Source organism: Nycticebus coucang, chromosome 9, assembly GCF_027406575.1.
Source record: "Nycticebus coucang isolate mNycCou1 chromosome 9, mNycCou1.pri, whole genome shotgun sequence".
Taxonomy (NCBI): domain Eukaryota; kingdom Metazoa; phylum Chordata; class Mammalia; order Primates; family Lorisidae; genus Nycticebus; species Nycticebus coucang.
The window spans coordinates 14435917-14460487 of record NC_069788.1 but is presented as its reverse complement, the minus strand read 5'-3'; the positions used below and the strand labels follow the sequence as shown (position 1 = coordinate 14460487).

The 24571-nt window shown below is 37.0% G+C and overlaps 1 protein-coding gene across 3 annotated transcripts in view; it reads left to right on the top strand.

Annotated features, from left to right (window-relative positions):
- Nucleotides 1–24571, top strand: part of COL19A1 (collagen type XIX alpha 1 chain) — a 358807-nt gene that overhangs the window by 31519 nt on the left and 302717 nt on the right. For all 3 annotated transcript variants that reach the window (XR_008382367.1, XM_053601516.1, XM_053601514.1), the window contains exon 4: nt 1–100. Coding sequence is in view for 2 of the 3 variants with exons in the window: in XM_053601516.1 (XP_053457491.1) it covers nt 1–100 (100 nt within the window). In the remaining variant the exon portion in view is untranslated. The remainder of the gene's footprint in view (nt 101–24571) is intronic.

The following is a 24571-nucleotide window of genomic DNA, read 5'->3' as shown; positions in this document are numbered from 1 at the left end:
GTTTTGATCTAGGAGAGAGTTTTTCTCTGAGACGTGCATTTTGTGAAGGTGATAAAACTTGTTTCAAATTGGGAAGTGCACTTCTTATGAGAGACACTAGGTAAGTAAAATAATGGTTTTCTCTGTATTTTCTTAATTCTACATGAATTATTTTCTAAGGCGATTGCAAATAATTTGTTTTAAAAAAGAAGAAAGCTGCTTAATGGTGCCATTCTCACTTGAGTGCTGTGGGAAATATGCTGTTCATGTATTTGTTGTTTATAAAAATCTTTGCAATCCAATATTTGTTCTATAGCATAAATAACCATTTTTCTGTACATATAGAGGCATACTCTTAAGAGAATTACAATTAAATCCATTTCTGAAGAAATAATGTTTATATTTAAAGTAGACATAATATTAGATTTTAAAATTATAAACTTGAAAATATAAAAGACAAGGTAGATTCAGAGCCAAAAGACTGATATTCATTATACATATATTTTTACATTGACTTTGCTCCATAATCAATTAAAATAAAAGAACTTGACCTTTCAGTGTTCATCTTAACATGTTATACAGAGGACATAGCCAAAAAAAAAAAAAACCTTTTTGCAGTTTTATTTTTTGTACTGATACTCCTTTAATTTAAAAATGGATTTACCAAAGTTTTCTTTTGTTATTTTACCTTTCTTTTTTCTACTGGTGGACCTGGAATTTAAAAATTTAATGACTTTTAATTTAAATTGTGTCAATCGGTCAGCAACTGTACAGAGCGATAATAATATTCATGTTGTGGGTGGCGCCTGTGGCTCAAGGAGTAGGGCGCCGGTCCCATACGCCGGAAGTTGTGGGTTCAAACCCAGCCCCGGCCAAAAAAAAAAAAAAAGAAGATAGAAAAAAAATAATATTCATGTTGTGGGTGATAATTTGAGGATGAATTGATAGTGATTTATAAAGCTGAGTCGTCAGAAAGGAAGGCTGCATTACAGTTAACATATTCATTCCTTGAGCGTAGGATATGTTCTCATGCATGAATGTGCTGCAATGAAAAAAGAAAAGCATCAAAATTCTGTGTGGCTTCATGAGCAACACAATATTTTTTGTCGAAAACATATGTCAGTGTTTTCCCTTCCTAGTGGGTAACCTAGTATTAAAATTACAGACAAGATTGTTGAGAATCTCAGCATCGGAATTCTTTAAAGAAAAGAGCATCAGGCATCTCATTGCTCCTCCTCAGATTGTCGCAGAAACAAGGTTCATCAATCACTTTTTCCTTGAGAAAAGTTGTTTTTTTTTTTTAAATCTCCTATTTTATGATACTTTGAGTAATTTTAACTTCATGGCATTGTTTCTTAAAAGTAAACTGCTTATTCCCTGGTAAGAAACAAGAGTGTTAAGGAAGAAAATCACTACATAGTGGGGGGTTATAGTGGTGGTTTCAGGTGAGGCGTGTCAGCACGTGCGGCTTACAGACCTTTGCTGTTGAGGTGGTCTCACAAGCCAGCATTAAACCCTGGGGCACAGAAGCTCCATGTCTGGGTATGCCTGTGCTGTAAAGAAAAGCCAAGATGTACGGTAGTTCTCAGTCATGTATATATTTAGATGTTTCTTAACTTAATAACAAATAACAAATTTAAGAAAGTCAACATTCTATTCCAAAAATTAAGATGCATTTTTTCTTCACTTCGTGCCTTCTTTTTTTGCTGATTTAAACCCCTGTAATTCTGACCAGGTGGCAAAAGGATTGGAAGGAAATCTTTTAAAATGCACTGGGACCTGTATGTAAGAAGATTTAGCTAATTTTAAGTAGCGACACTGGAAAACTCAGTGTCACATTTAGGGAAATGCTATTCACCTTTGAATCTATGCAGTTATAAATATTAGGCATGACTTGAAATTTGTTTCCTGATTTTTTGGCTCCAAATCATTGCCCAATCTCTGGGTAATCAATGTCAGTGAATTCTCTGGTTCTGCGAAACAGAACCCTCATACCTCGTCTACAGGAAACTGGAGGGTATCTGGTTAAGCTGACTAGCCAGTGTCAAGTAACCTGGCTCACGTCCACTTACATTTCACTCCTGAGCCAACTATGCTAGGATGATTCTCTTGCATGATGCCATTTTGATTTTTCAATGAGACTGGAGTAAAGTTGCAGCTATTTATATATTTGTAAATAAGCTGCCTTGCAGAGTCAGCATGGGAAAAGGCGGATACTATTTTATTTGGAAAATGGGGATGCTTTCTGAGCTTGATTTTATTGTTCTGGCATATTTAGGGTGATATCATGAGAAGAGAGAACTAATGAACATGCTGGACAGATACGTATCAGACACACTCAGTGCTTTGAGCCTGGTTTAACATAGGCCTCCAGACAAACATCCGTGTACACTTAGAGATGGGACAGACAGGGAAATTTAAGGGGCTGTATCCGTTTTGTTAGTTTTAAAGTCATGTCCATTTATTCAATATTTGATGGTATAGCAGATAGTAAGCATATGAAATCTTTATAAACAATTCTGTGCGGCATGCTACCTAGTTATCAAGAATTATCTTCTTAGAGGAAATTTTCTTGTCGTCTGGCATGTACAAGTATTCCTGGTTATGTGAAATAGACCATTCATTATTTGTATACAGATGAAGAGCAGTATCCTAGAGGATCTAACTTTGTTTTTAAATTGTGTTCTGTCAATTATCAGAGAAAATTGGTAAAGTTTTAAGAAAAAAATACACTTTGGAGTACCTTATTTTGTTGGCATGATAGACTTTCTATGTAGCTGCCATTAGGTACTTTGAGACACACTTATTTCAAGTACAACTGTCTTAGTGCTGAATATTTTATAAGAGTTGATGAATGTTGAATTTCTATGAACTGTTGATTCTGAAGGGGCCACATACTTCTTGGCTTGTGTGTCCAGTGGGAAATGGACCAAGGAAGTGAATTTCCGGATTTATTATTGAATTCAAGTATGGTAAAGAGCTTTCTCTCTTAGGCTTTTTTATGTTTTATTTTGTTTTTGGAGACAACGTCTTGCTACCGTAGAAATGGTTTTTCACTATGTTGTCCAAGCTGTTTGTTCTCAAACTTCTGGCCTTCAGCCATCTCCTCCTGCCTCAGTCTCCCAAAGTATTGGGATTACAGGCATGATCCCGTGAGCCCGACCCTATTAGGCTCTTGATAGCGAGCGGCTATCCGGAATATTGTGGTAAGAAGGATTTTGAGGCCATACTGGGTTCCTTCAACTAAACTGCTATGACCCATTAGGAAAAAGAGGACTGGAAGGCATGCTCTTACGTGTTTTAATTTAGGAAGATTTCTATAAACTGGTAGCTTTTGCAATTGAAGCTGTACCTAAGAATGGGGAGAAATGAGGCTGTGTGTGAAAAAATAATCAACACAGATTAAATCTAATAAGATTTTATAAGCTTGGATAATGTAGCTAGCCACAGTAACATAAATGATAGATACGGTCTCCATAGCTTTTGTTAAAAATAAATAAATCTCCAGTGGAATCTTCTCTCTCCCTGTACATCTGTCTCTCTCATTGGGTTGGTGTTAGCTTTATGAAAGCAAGGGGTTATTTAGTTTTGTGACCTTATATGAAAAAAAGAGAGAGCTGGTAGAAGCTATTCTAATTTGTTTTATATTTTTATAAACGTAATAATCCACGGCAAGTAGGAAACTCCAAACTATGCATTTGGAAGATGTGTAATGTTGTTTAGGAGTCTTGCAAGTTCTCTAGACTTTAACAGTTCCCTTGGAAATAATACTAAATACAGGCAAAGCTGATATGTATGTGAGAATGATTTTTATCTTGTTTCTACTACTATTGAATGATTTATACCATATCTCTTCGATGTGGGCCTTTACACTATCTCCAGATTTTTATTAATATAAATAATAGTACAACATACAGGAAAGCGGTTTTTCTCTTGGTTTAGAATTATTTTCATATGACTGATTTTTAGGAAAAAAATTACTAAGTGATTTTTAGGAATCTCAGCATACACTGCTACTTATGTGCCATCATTGTCTAACCCATCTAGTCTGCATATTTCCCAATGCCCTCTGTAGCATTAGGCATTTTTAAAATTTTTGTGTTTTAACTTAAAACTCCTGCAATGACAAATAGAAGTTTACTATACGTATATATGTAAGTGTCTCAGAGGTTCCTAAAATATTGCTATTTTGCTTAAGGGTAAATAAGAGCATTTAGTAAGTCCTTAAAATGAATACTGCTTAGTCTAGCTTATTCTTGTATTCAACAAGCATTTGCTGGTCATCACTATGGCCCAGGCACTTTACTAGGCTCCAGGCTTAGTAAAAGAATGTGGGCCTAATCTTGTCTTTCTAGAACCTGTTAGAGAGCTACACCATGCAAGGGAAAGCTATGCTTCTCTTTGCCTTCACCTGAGCAGGAGCTAAGATGTGTTACCTGTTGTTCAAGCTTAGGTTGTATAGCTCACATTTCTCTTATCAAGGCTACCATTTCTTAACCACAGCACATGAGGCTGATTTTCCTTTCAGTTTTTTTTTTTTTTTTTTTTTTGTTGTTGTTGTTTTGTTTAGCTTTGTTTTTGAGGCACAGTCTTGTTCTGTTGTGCAAGGCAAAGTACTTGTTTGTACTCCAAGAAACCAGTCATTATAGCTCCCTGCCCCCTCAACCCCCTGGGATCATCCATCCTCCTGCCTCAGCCTCCCAAGCAGCTGTGACTATTGGTGTGTGCCATCATGCCCGGCTGAGTTTTCTACTTTTTATAGATATGGGAGGTGGGGGAGGGGTTGTCTCACTATATTACCCAGGCTGGTCTTGAATGCCTGGTTTCAAGCAATCCTCCAGCCTCAGCCTTCCAAAGTGCTGGGATTACGGATGTGAGCCCCTATGCCTGGCCTCAAGGCTGATTTGCAGTATTCTCATTCCTTCACTTTTACAGGCCTGTTTTCCAACACACATTTCATTTTTACTGTTCTTCTTTGGGTCATCTCCAAGTTCTCATAATCAGCTAACTTGGAAGGCTCAAAACTACGTTCATAACTCTAATGCTAAAGCTCCTAGTTGCTGAGCATTTTAAAGGATTACTTCACAATTCCACTAAGCTTCCTGGGTCCCCTGGGTGTTCATTTGCAGTGTTCTCTCATTGTGCAGATAGGAAGTTTCCTGTATAAGGATATGTGATTTAGTTTAAAAGTTGTCCAGCTGTTTTTATGAGACTGACTGACGGTTACACATAATTCTTTGAGTCTTCATTGCATTTCCTTAATTGTAGTTTGGCATACCAAGAATGTGAGGGGAGGCATTAAATAATACATTCTTGAAATGAAAAGAATGCCTAGTAATACTTCTCCATAGTCACAAGAACTATCTTATTTTTTCTTAGAAAATTAAAGGATGTTGCTATGTACCAATAACAAACTTCTTAGTATTAAAATAGCTACTGAAGTGAAATATTATTATAATACTTCGGTGTTTTCGTTTACCAATTTTGGAAACATTTAAGCTTCTCATCCTCAAATGTTAGTAAGTTTTGATTCTATGATTTCATATTGGGAAAAGTAAAATGTATCAGTAATTGTATGTGGATAGATTTTATGATATTTATGTGGCTTAATATTTTCTCTTCAGCTTCAGAAATAATTTTATTCTAATGGTATAGAAATATTTTAAGTTCAGTGTCCATTTGTAAATGCCGGTAGACAAGATCTTATAGAATTAAAGTGTTTGGGGGGTTACCATAGCTGTAAATGGAGAAAACAAATGGATTTATTTAAGAATCTGAAGTTTTTACAGGAAGAAGCAATCATGCACTTACTATGGCCTTCAAAGAGTGTGTTTTTAATAATTAAATTACTTAATACCAGAACAAGTTTATGTGAAATGAAATAAAAGTAAGAAGCTGCTATTCACTTATGAACATCCATTTTCTTGCCAGAGGTATATGTACGGATTCTAAGGAAAAAGAAGATAGGTTCTCATTTCTAAGGAAAAAAGACTAGTTTTTCAGTTGCCTTGTTGAAACACAGGACAAAACCCTGGCCCCATTGCTGATATCAAAACTCCCATTCTTTGCTCAGGGCAGGGAATTATTTAGGTTTACAAGCTGATTTGTGCTTTTATCCAGCCTAGTGCCTGATATATGTAGTCCTTAGTATTTCCCTGTTGAATCAACATGAGCTTAGGTTTAAACTTTTCAAGTGGCATTTGAAATTTATTGGTACATTGCATAGGTATTTGCATATTTTAGGCAACCAAGAATTTCTTGTCTTTTTTTCTTTTCTTTTCTTTTTTTAAATTAAATCATAGCTGTGTACATTAATGCACTCATGGAGTACAATGTGCTGGTTTTATATACAATTTGAAATATTTTCCTCAAACTGGTTAACATAGGTTCGCGGCATTTTCTTAGTTATTGTGTTAAGGCATTTATATTCTACATTTAATAAATCAAGAATTTTTTTTTCAAGAGCACACCAAAAAACAAGGGGCCCTAATTCTAAATCCTTTACTAGGTCTTTTCACCATACAGGATTTCAGGGTAAGGAACGTGTGAGTACCCAGTTTCCAGCAGTGATAATTATCCTTACAGTTCCACCTCACATTTGCAAAATGCTTCATTTATTTATTTTTTTTAATTTCAGATTGATACAAGTATACAAATGATCGTGCTACACTGTTTGCATTTCTTAGGTATGGTTCAAGTTGTGGTTGAGCCCTTCACCCAAAGGGTGTGCTGTGTACCTTTACATTGTGCACAATGGGTGAGAGCTGACTCTTCCTCCTCCTTCCGCTCGTCCCCCCTCACTTGAATTTAATTGTGTTTCTCTAAGGTGAGAATGTAGTTGCTTATCTATTGGTTTCATGTTAGTGTTGAGTACCTTGGACACTTGCTTTTCCATTCTTGTGATACTTACCAAGAAGAATGTTCTTTGGCTCCATCCAGGTCAATAGAAAAGATGTAAGTTCCCCCTATTTTTATGGCTAAATAGTAGTCTGTGGTATACAGATACCATAGTTTATTAATGGATTTGCCTGTTAATGGGCACTTGGGTTGATTCCATATCTTGGCAATTGTGAATTGAGCTGTAGTAAATATTCTAGTGCAAATGTCCTTATGGCAAAATGATTTTTTTTTTCTGCTGGGTTGATAGCTAGTAATGAGATTGTGAGATCAAATGGAGGGTTTACTTTTAGCTCTTTGGAGATTCTCCATAATGTCTTTCCATGGAGGCTGTATTTGCAGTCCCACCAACAGTGCAAAAGTGTTCTCTTCACATCTACACCAACATCTGCAGCTTTGGGACTATGTGGTGTAGTCTGTTCTTATTAGGGTTAGGTGATATCTCAAGGTGGTTTTGATTTGCATTTCTCTGATGATTAGGGACAAAGAGCACTTTTTAAAATGTGTTTGTTGGTCATTCATCTATCTTCTTCAGAGAAGGTTCTGTTCAAGTCTCTTGCCATTTATAAAGGGGATTGTGAGTGGGACTTCAAACTAATACAGCCTATTTGGAAAGAAGTATAGAGAATCCTCAAAGAACTCAAAATAGATCTCCGTTTAATCCCACAGTTCCAGTCTAGGCATCTATTCAGAAGAAAAAAGTCATTTCAGCATAGGGACATTTGCCATAGATTGTTTATCGCAGCTCAATTTACAATCACCAAGATGTGGAAACAACCTAAATGCCCATCAACCCAAGAATGGATTAATAAACAGTGGGTACGTGTATACCATGGAATACTATTCAGCCATTAAAAAGATGGAGACCTTACCTCTTTTGTATTAACCTAGACAGAGTTGGAACACATTCTTCTTTGTAAAGTATCACAAGAATGGAAAAGCAAGTAAGTATGCAAGGTACTTAATACTATTATGAAGCCAGTAGATGATCTAATAATACACACCCACCTAAGAGAAACACTCTATTCAATTCAAGATGAAGGAGGCAGAGGGGAAGAGGGAGGGCAATTGATATGCTTCCACTTAAGGGGCTCAATATGGGAGTATATGGCACACCTCCTGGGGGAGGGACACAACTACAACAAATGCAAACGTTGTAACCTAATTCTTTGTAGCCTCAAATTAACCTGAAATAAAAAAGGGTGGATTGTTTGCTCTTTTCCCCTTGATTAGTTTGAGTGCTCTGTAGATTCTAGTTACCAGCCCTTTGTCAGATTTGTAGCATGCAAGTATCTTTTTTTTTTTAACATCTAAATTTTCTTTTTTTTTTATTGTTGGGGATTCATTGAGGGTACAATAAGCCAGGTTACACTGATTGCAATTGTTAGGTAAAGTCCCTCTTGCAATCATGTCTTGCCCCCATGAAGTGTGACACACACCAAGGCCCCACCCCCCTCCCTCCGTCCCTCTTTCTGCTTTTCCTCCCCCTCATAACCTTAATTGTCATTAATTGTCCTCATATCAAAATTGAGTACATAGGATTCATGCTTCTCCATTCTTGTGATGCTTTACTAAGAATAATGTCTTCCACGTCCATCCAGGTTAATACGAAGGATGTAAAGTCTCCATTTTTTTTAATGGCTGAATAGTATTCCATGGTGTACATATACCACAGCTTGTTAATCCATTCCTGGGTTGGTGGGCATTTAGGCTGTTTCCACATTTTGGCGATTGTAAATTGAGCTGCAATAAACAGTCTAGTACAAGTGTCCTTACGATAAAAGGATTTTTTTCCTTCTGGGTAGATGCCCAGTAATGGAATTGCAGGATCAAACGGGAGGTCTAGCTTGAGTGCTTTGAGGTTTCTCCATACTTCCTTCCAGAAAGGTTGTATTAGTTTGCAGTCCCACCAGCAGTGTAAAAGTGTTCCCTTCTCTCCACATCCATGCCAGCATCTGCAGTTTTGAGATTTTGTGATGTGGGCCATTCTCACTGGGGTTAGATGATATCTCAGGGTTGTTTTGATTTGCATTTCTCTAATATATAGAGATGATGCACATTTTTTCATGTGTTTGTTAGCCATTTGTCTGTCATCTTTAGAGAAGGTTCTATTCATGTCTCTTGCCCATTGATATATGGGACTGTTGGCTTTTTTCATGTGGATTAATTTGAGTTCTCTATAGATCCTAGTTATCAAGCTTTTGTCTGATTGAAAATATGCAAATATCCTTTCCCATTGTGTAGATTGTCTCTTTGCTTTGGTTATTGTCTCCTTAGCTGTACAGAAGCTTTTCAGTTTAATGAAGTCCCATTTGTTTATTTTTTTTGTTGTTGCAATTGCCATGGCAGTCTTCTTCATGAAATCTTTCCCCAGGCCAATATCTTCCAGTGTTTTTCCTATGCTTTCTTTGAGGATTTTTATTGTTTCATGCCTTAAATTTAAGTCCTTTATCCATCTTGAATCAATTTTTGTGAGTGGAGAAAGGTGTGGGTCCAGTTTCAGTCTTTTCCATGTAGACATCCAGTTCTCCCAACACCATTTATTGAATAGGGAGTCTTTCCCCCGAAGTATGTTCTTGTTTGGTTTATCGAAGATTAGGTGGTTGTAAGATTTGTCAGATTTGTAGCATGCAAGTATCTTTTTTTTTTTTTTAAAGATGGAGTCTCACTCTGTCACCCTGCATAGAGTGCCATAGTGTCACTGCAGCTCACAACAACCTCAAACTCTTGGGTTTGAGGAATCCTCTTGCCTTGGCCTCCCACGGACCTAGGACTATAGGAATGCTCTAGTGTGCTCAGCCAGGTTTTCTCTTTTTAGTAGAGACAGGGTCTCACTCTTACTCAGGCTGGTCTTGAACTCAGTGTGCTAGGATTATAGGCATGAGCCGCCACACCAGACCTACATTCATGGCATGCAATTACCTTCTCTCATTCTGAATGCCATCTGTTTACTTTAGTTGTTGTACTTGTGAAAGGCTTTATGATTTACAAAGTGCTTTTGCTTTCTTATGTCATTTGGTACTACAGTGATACCTGTGGTGTAGGTATCATGTCACCATTTTATAGATTAAAAAAAAACAACTGAGGCTCAATGAAACTAAATGATTTTCCTAAAATTTCAAAAATAATAAATGGAACACTTGGGTCTAGAACTCAGGTCTTCCACCTCCAAATTCAGAATAAATTTCTATTTTATTATGGCTAATTGCATGTAAATTATCTTAATATTCATATGCATTTACCTTGACAGTAGTGATGTACCAGTTAAATGAACCATTTATGAATCACAATAATGCAAATATTGTCATAAATTAACAAAATTAAGGCGTCCTATTTTTGTAATTACTTGGGCCAGTCTACCAGGCACTGATTAATCTCTCTCTACTGTTGGATTATATATTGAGTCTTTTCATTTTCCACTCATGTTTTTATTCAGTGAATCAAAGGACTGGATTTTATCCAGGATTTGGGGGTTATATATACAAAATTGTGGATTGTGCACTGAAGATTTTCAGAGTGTACAGAAGAAAATAGACACATAAGCATGAATTTTGGTCATCTTTTACCTTATTTGACCATAAAACTGCTATAAAAGTTAATTAGTTATTAACCTTAGGTGGTTGAAAATATATTGCTTTTATAATGATGGTAAACAAACAGATAACCATGACTTTAAATTTGTGAATTAGAGAATTGACTGCAGTAATATATGATGTTTTGTTAGACTAATATTTAAGAAAAACTTTGTAACGACTCTAAAGATTTTTTTTTTTTGTAGATTGGACTCTGTATTTCATAAAATAGAATTAAATAGTCTAATCCTCATTCTCAGACACAGAGTGTAGGACATACTTACGATTTTGGTGATAAACTTTGAAATTAATGTCAACCAAGGAAGAATATTGTGCCACCTATTATTATTATTTCATTTCTTTCAACTTAGCTACAAAAGCTAATTAGAAAACAAGCACGGTAGCAGAAAAAAACTATGCTTATGTTATTTTATGTGACTTACACAAGTTTGGTACCCTTTATTCATTATCTTATTTAGGTCAATGCTTACATTTCCTAAAATATTATACCTTTGTTCCAGATTAGTTAAAATTTGTATAACTTTAAACTGAAAGAATAAAACATTTAAATAATAGATTAATTTTTTTCACCAACTATAAGTATGTGATATGGAAGCAATCATAAGTTCAGTGAAAAATTTAATTCATACGGACACATGTGGTGGTGCCATGCAGAATTAACATCCGGTTGGTTAAATAAGAGATTAAGTTGACCAGATGTTTTCTGATCAAGCTATTCTTATTTGAACAGTCTCAACATCCTCTCTCTACCTCAGAATTTCTCAGCTTCAGCTGTCCTCCCTCATGGCAACCCTCCTGCTTTCAAAGGTTAACCCCTTCACTTGCGCTCTTAATCCCCGTCCAGCCCGCCTCCTCTAAAGCCTTGATCCACCTGTGATCCCTCTTGCTCTTGGGTCCTCAACACCCCTCTCCACAGTATCTTGGCCTCTTAGGCTACAAATATGTACTAATCCTCCTCTACTCTAGGCAGTCCCTCTTACTTACAGATTTCTTAAAGGAATATTGTTGCTGGCTGTTTTTATTTCTTCACATGTCCCTTACCCCATTTAAACCTAATTAGGACTTGTTGAACACTATAGGCATTCCTCTTTCAAAGTTGCTGGTGACCACAGCCCTGTCTCTAATGCCAGTGACCATATGTTGCACTAAAATGCCTTTGGGAACTCATTTTTCTCTTTGTGTTATATTTTATCCACCCTTTCTGCCCAGTGGAATTTTATGTGTCCTAGAAAGCTTAATATACTTCCTACTTTCTACATTCAGCCTTCACTGGTCTTCACTCCAATTTCCCGCTTTTTGTGTGTGTGTATGGCCCAATAATAGTTTTCCTATGATTTTGACATGATTCTGAGCTCGTTCCAGCTTGTATAACCTAAATGTTCTCATGTCTCCTCAGTATGTGGATTCAAACGATATCATGGTATCATTAGTGCCTACATTATTATGGTCCTACTCTCTACCTGCACAACTGTAGAACTTCAGTTCTCTCTTAAAGGGTACTCTTGTTATTCCTGGGAACCCCGAGAATGATGCACATGTGTTCTTATTCAAAAGCAGCATGATTTTTGTCTTATTTTCTAATTGCCTTGTCTATTGCATGTCACTGCCCTTGCTGGGAGTCCCCTCCATCAGCATGCTATTCTGTGAGACCCAGCCCCCCTCCACTCATGTTTATCCATCCTCAGCTCTCAGGCACTAGAGGTGCCCTGTGGCTTATGACCAAGTGAGTTGTGGGTGTGTGTTCTGGGGGGTGGTAGTAGGGGTCTAATGACCCTTAATCTAACTGTCCCCCAGGCCCTGAGGCAGTGCTTCTTGGGCACAGAGCCTCACAGAGTGTTTAATAAATGTATTTCTATCAACTCCTGGTTCGCCCTCTTCTGTGGGGCTCAGAAGCTAGTAGATGTGTCTGAGTCAGTTCTTTCTACTACCATCAGGTTGCCTCTCTGATTTCCCTTTGCTTAAGAGGGCCATATAGAAAAAAATGTTTTATGGAACATTGTCACTATTATTTCTGAGTTCAGCTTTCATACCAGTGAAAGAAGAAATTCTAACAGAGTATTTCATTCAATTCCCAAACGATAATGAATAACTATGATGTGCCAGACCCTGAGATTTTAAGGTTGAATAAAGATCATCCATCGAGTTATTTCTGTCTAGAAGACAGAGAAGCCCATAATTAGCTATTATGCAAGAGAGTGGCAATTTTTTATGATAAAGTCTGAGAGAACAGATGAAACCAAGAAAAGCTTCACAGAGGAAGTAAAAAGTTAAAGCTTGAAGTATGAATTAGCCAGGCGAGCCAGGGAACCCGTGAATGTTACGAAGGTGTGAAGGAGTATCTTGGTGGTTTCAAAGGTCAGGCAATCTGAGGGACAGTGAGAAACCCATGTGGTCAGTGAACACAAGGGAGTAAGTCTGCCTGCAGGTGGGGAAGGCTCAGAGTGGGTGCTGTTCTGAAAGACCTTAACTGCTGGCCTGAAGGGTTGGAACTGTTTTCTATAAAAAAGTGAAGGTATGGGAGCAATGGCATCACATTCTAGAAAAAACAGCTGAGTATGCAGCGTTCGGAAGATCACAGCTTTCAGTGAGGTGTAGGACCTTCCATATTGATCCTGGAGCAGAAGCTGAGTTCCCAGGCCCAGGCAGGGCATTTAGGACTCACATGCCCTCTTGTGGAGGGACAGGGCTGGGTTTTATCCAGGATTTTTTAATTTTATTTTTTTAAATTTTTCTTGGCTGGGAGATTCCGGAAAAAGCTAACCTTTAAAGAGTTCTCACTTCTGGAAAGCATATTGTCTAGTAAATATTTGATTTGTGTTTTCTGGGAGGGCTTATTTTCAATGGAAAATCATTACAATGCTGCAATGAACAAGCGCTTATCAGAACAGGTGAGAGATTTATTAAGAGTCATCCAAGCTTTGTTTCCCCATTAACAACCTATCTGTCTGACTCCGCTCAGCACACACAAAAAGGCTATGATTTCAGAGTCTCTGTGGCTCTGAAACTCTAACATCGTCACCCAGCCGAGGGGGAAGGCATTTCAGACAAACTGTCTTGGGCCTGCCAAATTACTTGTAATGTGACAGGTGACGGTGGATGTCAGCTGGGAAAGAAATGACTTACTATAAACTCCAAACATCTCTCACTTCACTCTCAGGAAATGTAACTTGTATCATATTTCTCTTCCTGGAAGAAATTCAGCGAGTCAGAGGCCCCATTGATACTTGTAAATACGGAAGTTCTTCATAAACCCTGCCTTACACTTATTCAGAATGGAAGAATTAATTTGGAAGCCAGTTCTTGATATTTAAAAATAGATTTTTTTTCCATTTAGCTGTTTCATTTTAAAAGCAAATAAATAAATAAATAAAGCTCGATCTTGTTAAACATGATTTGTAAAACTCACTCTAGCTCTGTCAAAACAGCACTTTGCTTCAAAGCGTATGCTGGGAGTTTTTGAAGAATTACCTCTGGAACCATTGTTATCGGTCATTAAATTTTTTAAACACTTTGTTGTCTGAATAAATGTTACACTCAATTTTTTGGAGCATCATTTATAAGATGAAATTTCTGTGGAATAGTTATGTCATCTTGTTTTTCAGTTTATCAGTATTGATGTTGTGAAGTTTTGTTAATCTTTGTTCTTTTTCTATTTGCACTTCTCGCCTCAAATTCCATATTTTGTAGTTGAAGAAAAGAAAAGAAATATGATCATAAGTTTTCTCCCTATTCTGCTCTTATTCTGTAGTTTGTTTTTATCCTTTACTTTTTCTGTACTTGAGACAGATATTACTGGCCATATGATATACAATGGTGCTTTTAGGACACTGATTAAATACATCAAATTGAACTTGCTATATAGTTCCTAATTATTTAATATACTAAGAAGTAAACCAATTTATGAGTTTCATTATTGTCTTTCTTTTCTTTTCTTTTCTTTTTTTTTGAGACAGAATCTCAAGCTGTCACCTGGGTAGAGTGCCATAGCTTCATAGCTCACAGCAACCTCCAACTCTTGGGCTCAAGCAATCCTCTTGCCTCAGTTTTTCTATTTTTAGTAGAGGTGGTGTCTCACTCTTTGCTTAGGCTGACCTCGAACTTGTGAGCTGAAGCCATCCACCTGCCTTGGCCTCCCAGAGTGTAGGATTACAGGTATGAGCCACCGTGCCCAGCCTCTCTGTATTTTCCTTTTCTAGTCATGGAGAATAAATGTTACCTACCTTCTACTTTAATCTTCCCATAAAGCAACTATCAGTAAATATTTGCAAGTATTTTGAAAGAATGAATTTTTTTTTTTAATTTTCTGATTTTTCCCTTACTGTGCCATGCTCTGAAAAGGAGTTTGAAAAGCAGTTTATCCCCAGAAGGCAATTCTTACTGGTTCCTCACTAATTGACATCCAGGAATGGCCATCATTTGTTCAGTTGACACCTCTGTCCCTGAGAGACCAGATGCTTTTTGTGTTTAGCAATATTAGGCACTGATTTTACAACTTGGGCAATCAGTAGAATGGAAGTTGACACTGACTTGTGTGCCAGGAAAGCGATGATATAGGATCAGTGCGAAAGGTTCACTTTCTTTCTATTATAATTTGAGATAGTCACATGACCATTTTCACCTTTAAGGAATTGACTTTTTGGTTAGTTTGCCATTCGACCGATATTCTTCCCAAAGCATAAAAATCTCAATATATTACTTCTTGCCAGTAAGATAAACACCAAGGCTCTATTTGTTAGAACTCGTCACACCTTCCTCCACATTAGCTAATTAATTAGCACATACACTGTTCTCATAACTTTCACTCCTTCCTGAAAAGTGCACTCATTTGTAAAGGAATTCTTGGTAAAAACTGCTAATTTCTCCAGGAAATGATCTTAAGGACTAGAGCAAAATATTTCTGATTAATTTTCATTTTCTTTAGCAGGGATATCTTTGTTAACACCCAATAGATAGCAATCCCTATTTTGAAGATACTACTATATGTTTTGTGATGCTTCCTGATCTGTGCTCAAAATATCAGAAGGGGAAGGAACTGTAATAACATACCTTTTAGGGCCACTGGGCACCTATGATATGCAAATGTCATAACAAATACTTTGGGGACCCAAGGCGATTCATTGTTTTTGTTAATATTGTAGTATGGTTGCAAACATTTTAATTATTTACTTCTTGACATTAATATTTATTTACAGTCCTCCTCAGCACTTAGAAAAATAGAGGTTTTTCTCCCCCTCATGATCCCCAAACATTACTTTTAAGTCAGCTGAGTAGCAATGAGGGGAATTTTATTCTTAACCAAGAGGATATAGCAACTTATATCAAGGATACTTGATATACCAGGAAAAAACTAATGTTGGAATTAGAAATCATGAGTTCAAGTTCTGTCCTGACCTCTGGCAGAGTGGTGGAGAGGTAGTTATTTAACTTGTGTGGCTTTAATTTCTCACTTATGAAGTGAGATGTTGACCTAAATTACTGTCCAAGTTCTTTTCAGCTTTAGGAGTGTACAGCTGCAGGAAACTGTTATGTGTGGTTTCTTGTGACTGTAAATATTTCCAAGGATTGGAAGCCGTCTGAAGGACACTTTTGGTGAAATCTTTTGGGGGCAGTTATTATATTTTGCTACAGTTTGTAGGGATTTTAAATTTATTTTTTCAAAGTAAGAAACCGATGTGTTTGTCATTGGCCTTTTTCTTTTGTATGTCAAAAGTTTTGATTAACCTGCTTCAGAATCACTTAGGACTTGATCTTTTCCTTCATTAAGTTTCCTGATGAATGTGATGTAACAGTCTCAGGAGGCTTCGGCTCTAAGGTATTGTATAAGCTAATGTAGATTTTATGCTGAACACCCGTGTTCAGCACCTACTGGAACTAGTCATAGGCATCATTACGGGTTTCCCAGGAATAGAGCAGATAGTTCTTAGTGCTCCGTATAGGCCGGGTCCTAGTCTAGATGTTTGATTTGCAGCCACAAGTCTGGGAGGACCCCAATTTTTAGGGAAATTGTTTTCTAGTGGTTAGAAACAGGCAATAAATACGTAAACCAGTAAGTTCTTAAAAAGTCATATAGTCACAAGCTCATGAAGAAACTAGAACAAAGTAATATGTAAGATAGCGACTGGGGCGAGGGCAACTTTAGACCTTTCAGAGGAAGTGACATTTGAGCCGAGACCTGAACAAGGAGGAGAAGCCCTCGAAATGAAGACGTCTGGGAAAGACCATCCCAGGAGGGGGAACAGGAAGTGTAAAGGCTTGAGGTCTCAACCGGTCTGGTATGGGCAAAGAGCAAAATTCAAGTCATTGTGACTGAAGCCTGGGAGCCATGCTGAGACTGGAATAGGAGACGTGTCAGAGGAAGGCAGGGGTCAGATCACATCAGGCCTCATGAGTCACGGTCAGGGATATGCATTTTATTCTAGGAACCATGGAACACTTTTAGAAGATTATAAGTAAGGAAGGGACTTGATCTGATATTAAAAGGTATTTTAGCTGCTGTGTTCAGGCCAGACTGTCAGGGGAGGGAAAGAGGAGGTCCACAGGACACTATAACTGTCCTGGGAAGAGATGGGGGCACCTTGGACTGAGGTGGTGATAGTGGAGATAGAAAGAAGTGTACAGAATCAGGATCTTGCCAGTAGGTTAGAGGGGGTGTGGGGTAATTAAGAAAAGGCAGGAATTAAGATTGACTTCTAGGGATTTGGCTGGGACACCTGTGAATGGTCGTGTCTTTTATGGAAATGTGAAATCTTTGTAAGGGTTGTGCTTGGGCAGCTAAACAAAAGGTTCGATTTCTGTTGCTTAATTAAGGAGGCCTTTAATTTCTTTTCTTTTTTTTTTTTTTATTGTTGGGGATTCATTGAGGGTACAGGAAACCAGGTTACACTGATTGCATTTGTTAGGTAAAGTCCCTCAAGGAGGCCTTTAATTTCTAAGTGGAGATGCCCGCTAGGTTTGTGAGTCCAGAGCACAGAAGAGATAGATGACAAGGTTCATCTCAGTTGCATCTCCTTTTCGTAACTCTCCTCCCAAACTCTTAATGTGACATTTCTTACTTTTAAGGTGGCATTTTGCAGCCCAGGGCCCACCGCAGTGTCATTTTACCTTCTTGCGGCTGACTCAGGAGCACTTTCTGCTTTAGATTTATTCTTCCTTTTCAATGCCTTCCCTCTAAGCCTTCCCTATTAAAGCTCCCTTGTTTCATAGGAATCCTTGTAGATTTCTTTGCTTTCCAAAGTGACATTTCATTATTAGGCAAGTCATTGATAACATGTGATTGATGTGGGGGAACCATTTTAATGTTAACAGAGCTTGTGTTTTATAAACAGAAGCATTTTTCCATGCAAGAAGAAAGCTCTAGTAAGCAACTATTAGGTATTTTTGCTTATTAATGAAAGTATTTTATAGTTTTGAGTTTATATCACATATACAAAAGACAATGGATGTATAATCCTGTTTAATAACAATTATACAGGGTGGCGCCTGTGGCTCAGTGAGCAGGGCGCCGGCCCCATATGCCGAGGGTGGCGGGTTCAAACCCAGCCCCGGCCAAACTGCAACAACAAAATAGCCGGGCGTTGTGGCGGGTGCCTGTAGTCCCAGCTGCTCTGGAGGCTGAGGCAGGAGAATGGCCTAAGCCCAGGAGCTGGAGGTTGCTGTGAGCTGTGTGATGCCATGGCACTCTACCGAGGGCAATAAAGTGAAACTCTGTCTCTACAAAAAAAATAAATAAATAAAATAACAATTATACATAGATGGTGTGATTAACCGCTCCCTCTGTCTCATGCCAAAATCTTTCCTGTAATGCAGCAACCTTTTAGACTTCATTTTATTTTTATTTCCTAGTGGTTTTAAATTTTGACGAGGAAAAGATTTTTTATTAATCAGGTGTGAATGAGGTTAATATGGAATTTGGACTAATGTAGACCATTCCTGTAGTCCTAGGCTTGAATTTTTGTATGCTAATACAATGTTAAACTTTACCCAAGCCCCTGTGCATATGCACTAGTAGTTTGTAGTTACATATTCCATTTTAAGTATGTAAGGAGGAAATATCAGTGCAAGGGTATTTTTATTAGAAGTTTCTTTTTTTTTTTTTTATTGTTGGGGATTCATTGAGGGTACAATAAGCCAGGTTACACTGATTGCAATTGTTAGGCAAAGTCCCTCCTGCAATCATGTCTTGCCCCCATAAAGTGTGACACACACCAAGACCCCACCCCCCTCCCTCCGTCCCTCTTTCTGCTTCCCCCCCCATAACCTTAATTGTCATTAATTGTCCTCATATCAAAATTGAGTACATAGGATTCATGCTTCTCCATTCTTGTGATGCTTTACTAAGAATAATGTCTTCCACGTCCATCCAGGTTAATACGAAGGATGTAAAGTCTCCATTTTTTTTAATGGCTGAATAGTATTCCATGGTATACATATACCACAGCTTGTTAATCCATTCCTGGGTTGGTGGGCATTTAGGCTGTTTCCACATTTTGGCGATTGTAAATTGAGCTGCTTATTAGAAGTTTCTTTTCCATCTTTTCTTAATGCTTTGGCGATTTATTCATTGTAAAGGCTATGGGTTAGGAGTTATAGATTTTGCAACTTATTTTTTACCTCCCATAATAGAAAATATATTTTGTCATCCTCTTATCAATATTTAGAAGAATTTACCTCACCTTTAACAAATGGAGGCCTATGGTCTTTTGGTGGGAGAGAAGAGGGAATCTGTCTTAACCTTCTTTCATCTCTGTCCTTAAAGAATATAGGATTAAATTATAGGTTAGCTTAGAGGTTAGGGTTATTTTTTTTTTTCCAAGATGGAAATTGGTGTATGGGTTTTTACAAACTGATCATTAACAAAATTCATGTTCATTGCAAAAACTGAGAAAGCAGAGAAAATGTGAAAAAGGCAATAGAAATCCCTCTTAAATTTAACACCAAAGGGGACATGTTGTAATGTAAAGGTTTTATGAATTTAAATTTTGTTGGCATCAAAGCCTCACTGGCTCTCAGATATGGACACCGTTTTCTGCAATAACTGGTCATTTTTAAAGAGCCCTTCTTTTGATACTCTGCCCCTTCTCCTGCAGTTTGAGACCATTTTCTTCCGTGTTATGATTGAACGGAGGGCCGCTGTACATAGAGAATAACAGGGAGTGGACGAAAACTACATTTTAGATTGTTGTAACATTGAGGTTAATTACAAGCTCAAAGGCATCCAAGGCATGTGAATTACAAGGCTTCAGAGACACTCTGATTATATGTAGAACTGACCCTTGCTCTCAGGGACTAAAGGGGACCTCACAGGTGGCAAATTTCTCTTGGCATTTTTGGATAATTTGGAACAATTTTAGCTTGACTCTATCACTTTAACTTGGGCATATTTTTTAAACGTTGATTCAATATTGAACCTTTTGTTAATTTGGTATATTTGTGCCCTGTTCTGCTTATTGATATTTAGGTGACCTTCATTAATGTGTAGAAAAGCATATTATGGAAAATAAAAACTAAATTACACTTCAATTTCACGTAGACTAGGCTTTTTCAATGTAAGTTAATGTTAATTTATGTGAATGAATTTTTCATTTCTGACATTTAAGCTCGATATCATAAGTATAAAATGGAGGGAAGGCATAAAATATTCCATTCAGAATTTCTAGCTTCATATACATAGTAAATTGCATATGAACTTTAGGTACACCGTGTATATATGAATGAATTGTGCAAGTACAAATCAACAATTTTTTCTTAATGGGAGTATCAGTGAACAAGCGATGGATAGGATTTCTTATAGGAAATCACTCTTCCATTCAAAAATATTCAAACCTGGATATGTTAGACATAGCAAGCTGTCATTATATCTCTCTGGTAACAGATCAGTAACCCAATCTGGCATCTTTTATAATAGAAACTTTGGCAAGACCCAGGGAAATTATTCTGTGTCATGGTCAATGTTCTTGTGTGATATAAACAAGAATAGTCTGTACGAGTAGATATATTGTGAAACATTTCATTTTTAAAATATAAAAATTATGCTTCCAATAGCATAGTCTTGACCCTCAAAATCATTTTTGGTCTTGAAAGCAAAATATACATTTCTGAAAGAGAAATATAGTAATTATAATGATTTTAGCACACTATAAACAGACTAAAAATTTAATTTTTTTAAATATAACTAAATTTATTTCCATGTATGCTTTAAGAATATAATTATTATGTCATAATGTTAATAATACTCATTATTTCTTGTCACAGAAGAAACATTCGTGAGATGTAAAATATTTCATTTTTATTTATAAATGTTAAAATATCACCTCAAAATTAAGTATGTCTCTATTTTCTTTCTTTCTTTCTTTCTTTTTTTTTGTCTGTATCTTTCATTTGCGGGATCACTCATTCTTTCAACAAACAGAGTGCCTTGTTGGCACTGCATTTGGGCTTTGCAGGTATTAAGAAGATCCGTTAAATGCTGTCCTTGCCTTAGGGAGCTTTCACTCTCAGTAAGAGATATGACAGGTGACCGCACAACTGTAATCCTAAGACAAAATGAAGAGAAAAATGTTTTCATTATTTTTGCTTTGTAGCAAACCACTACAAAACTTAACGGCTTAAAACAACAAATCATTAATGTTTCTGAAAGAGTTTAGAAAATCTACTGCTCTTTAAAAGCAATGAAAACATAGGCAAAAATCACCCAAATCAATTATTTCCAAAACTCTGTAAATTAACCAAGGGTCGGCAACAATCTTATGAGTATTTATTCCAGGAAAACATTGAATTTCAGTAAAATTAGCAGGCTTTGTGGCAGTTTCACTTGTCCTGTTTTTATCTCTTTCTAACATGATGGTAGGCTCAACGGCCAGGAGCCTCAGAATCACAACACGGGCAGCCAGTCAGCAGCTACTGGAGAGGGAAGGAAGGGTTGGGGATTTCTTAAAAGCCACACTTCCAGAGAATTATCATTGTTGTACCTGCCTGGTAGTTCCCTGGAAACGCCCTACAACCAGAGCTTGCTCAGTAAGAACCTTTTCCTTTGGGCATTAATAGAAAATAATCAGTGGCAATTGTTTAACATTTTAGCTGACTGAAGCAGAAATTATGCTGGGCATGGTGGCTTACACCTGTAATCCCCACACTCTGGGATGCTGAGGTGGGCGAATTGCTGGAGCTCAGGAGTTCTGTATCAGACCAAGCAAGAGTGAGACCGTCTCTAAAATATAGCTGGGCATGGTCACAGGCACCTGTAGTGTCAGGTACCCAGAAGGCTGAGGCAAGAGAATCGCTTGAGCCCAAGAGTTTGAGGATGCTGTGAGCTCCCAGTGCTCAACCCCAGGGTGACGGAGTGAGACTCTGTCTCAAAAAAAAAAAAAAAAAAAAAAGCATAAATTATAATTGAGGCAAAAGAAAAGTTGACAAAACAAACAAGCAAAAACACTTAAAAAGAGCTGCCCATAGAGGGCACTAGAAAGCGCCAACATTTTTCTGGAAATACAGACAACTATTTGTGTGCACAGTGGCTGGTAGACTGGCAGCTTGCACTGTGGTTCTGAAGCTACTGGTTTTAAGTCTACCAACATGTTGGGGAGAAAAAGACAAAGCCTGCTCGTCTTATTGAACATGAAGGCCAAGGAGAACTGTAAACTGCTTGCCTGAACATTTAAGATACTCTCAGACGTGCACACATAGCTATTTAGCAGAGGATGGGATGATTATATGCAATCATAGGTTGCCTGCTAAGCTAACTGAGTGGGAACTCTAGTGGTCACACATGATAAAGAATAAACACCTTACAGAATTTATTCAGGAAAGGAATTAAGTAAATGCATAGCAGCAATACTGACAACAAACATCAACAACAAGCAAACCCTTCGCAGGTGGAAAGTCTGAGGCCTAGAGTTGCCATATTATATTATTTTATGTGTCTGCTTTTCAATGAAAAGATGTCAATATGTGCAAAGAAGCAAGTTACAAGGTACTCAAAGAAACAATATACACATAATCAACAGAAACTGCTCCTGAGCATACCTAGACGTTGGACTTACTTGACAAAGACTGTGTACACTAAATGATACTTAACTAAAGGAAAGTATAGCCTTTATTTATTCTTATTTAATAAAGAATATTAAATAAGTAGATAGAAATTATTAATAAGAAGCAAGTGAAATTTTTGGAGTGAAAAAGTACAAAATAGAAATGAAAAATTTACAAGAGGGGCTCAAGAGCAGATTTGGGATAGGAGAAGGAAGAATCTGAGAACTCAAAGATAAGTCAATTGAGATGATTCAGTCTGAAGAACAAGAAAAACATTGAATAAACATGAACAGAGCCTCAAGACCCGTGTGACACCCTCAAGGATACCAACATATGCATAATAGGTATTCCAGAAAGAGAAGAGAAAAGAAGGGAAGAAAGAATACTGGAAGAAATAATGAGTAAAAATTCCTCAAATTTGATGAAAATCATTGGTTTCTATATTCAAGAAGCTTAAAAAAGTCAAAGAGATCCACCCCTAGTCAATCAAATCAAACTGCCAAAGCCAAAGCCAAAGCCAAAGAGAGAAGAATTCTGACAGCAACAAGACAGAAGTGGTTGGCCTTGTATCTGAGGATTTCCTTATGATTGAGCTGATTTCTCATTCAAAACCCTGAAGACCAGAAGGCAGTGGGATGACGTAGTAAAAGTTCTCAGACACAAAGGCTGCCAATCAAGAATTCTCTAACGAGCAAAAGTATTGTTCAAAAATAAAGACAAAAAAAAATAAAATAAAGATGAAATTAAGGATAAATAGAAACAGAGAATTTGAAATGAGCATATCTGCTGTACAGGAAATATTTTTTCTTTTTTTTATTAAGTCATTTGTACATAAATCATACATACATTTATGCCATTATGGGATTCAATGTGTTGATTATTTGTACAAATTGGAGTGCTTACTCTACAAGAAATATTAAAAGAACTTTAGGCTGAATGAAAAAAAACTAGACAGTAACTCAAATGCAAACAATGACATAAAAAGTACCAGAAAAGTTAATGACCTAAGTAAACATAAAAGCTAGAATAAATATAGTTTTTGTAACTCATTTATTCTCTTATTAGATTTCAAATATACTTTTATACATACATATATACATAAAGCAATAATTATAAATCTTCATTGATGAGCATATAAAATATAAAGATGCAATTTGAGTGACAAAAATAGCACAAAGCAAGGGAGAGGAAACAGCTACATAAGAGCAAAGTTATTATACAAACTATATATAATATAAAAAATTCTAAAAATATTTTTGTGATATTTATTATCAGTCTTAAATTGGTAGTAGGAACTCATTTGCGAGAGTTTAAGATAAAATTTCTTTGGAAAATACACATTTCGTTCATCGGTGTTCTTTTGAAATTCTCAGTACCTTCATTAACAAAATCAATTAAGGGGAACAAACAAAATCAAGGGGAACTATTTATTTCCTTGGTACATGTCTACTATTTTGTCAGAGCGCAGTGAATTCTGAGATTTTTCTTTCTTGGATTATCTTGTTAAATAAGAAAATGTAACAATATTACGTGTACATACTACTGTAGGCTATCCACTCATTTTTATACAACCCAAGCTTTACCAACATCATACTGGAAGATTTTTTTTTTAAAGGAAGAGAATGAAGAATAAAAATCACATAGGTCGTCTCGGCGCCTGTAGCTTAGCAGCTAGGGCCAGCCACATACGCTAGAGCTGGAGGGTTCAAACCCAGCCCGGGCCTGCCAAACAACAATGACAACTGCAACAAAAAAATAGCTGGACATTGTGACAGGCGCCTGTAGTCCCAGCTACTTGGGAGGCTGAGGCAAGAGAATCGCTTAAGCCCAAGAGTTTGAGGTTACTGTGAGCTGTTGACACCAGGGCACTCTACCCAGGGTGACATAGTGAGACTCTGTCTTAAAAAAAAAAAAAATCACATAGGTAATAAATAGGCATGGCTGCTTTCATATTTCCCTTAGGTAGATTACTATAAAAAGGAATAATAAATTATAAGTTCATCGAGAAAAAACGTGTCTGAGATTCTGTGTTGCATGGAGCATTTTACCTGTTTTCTTTCCTTGCCATCTTCAGT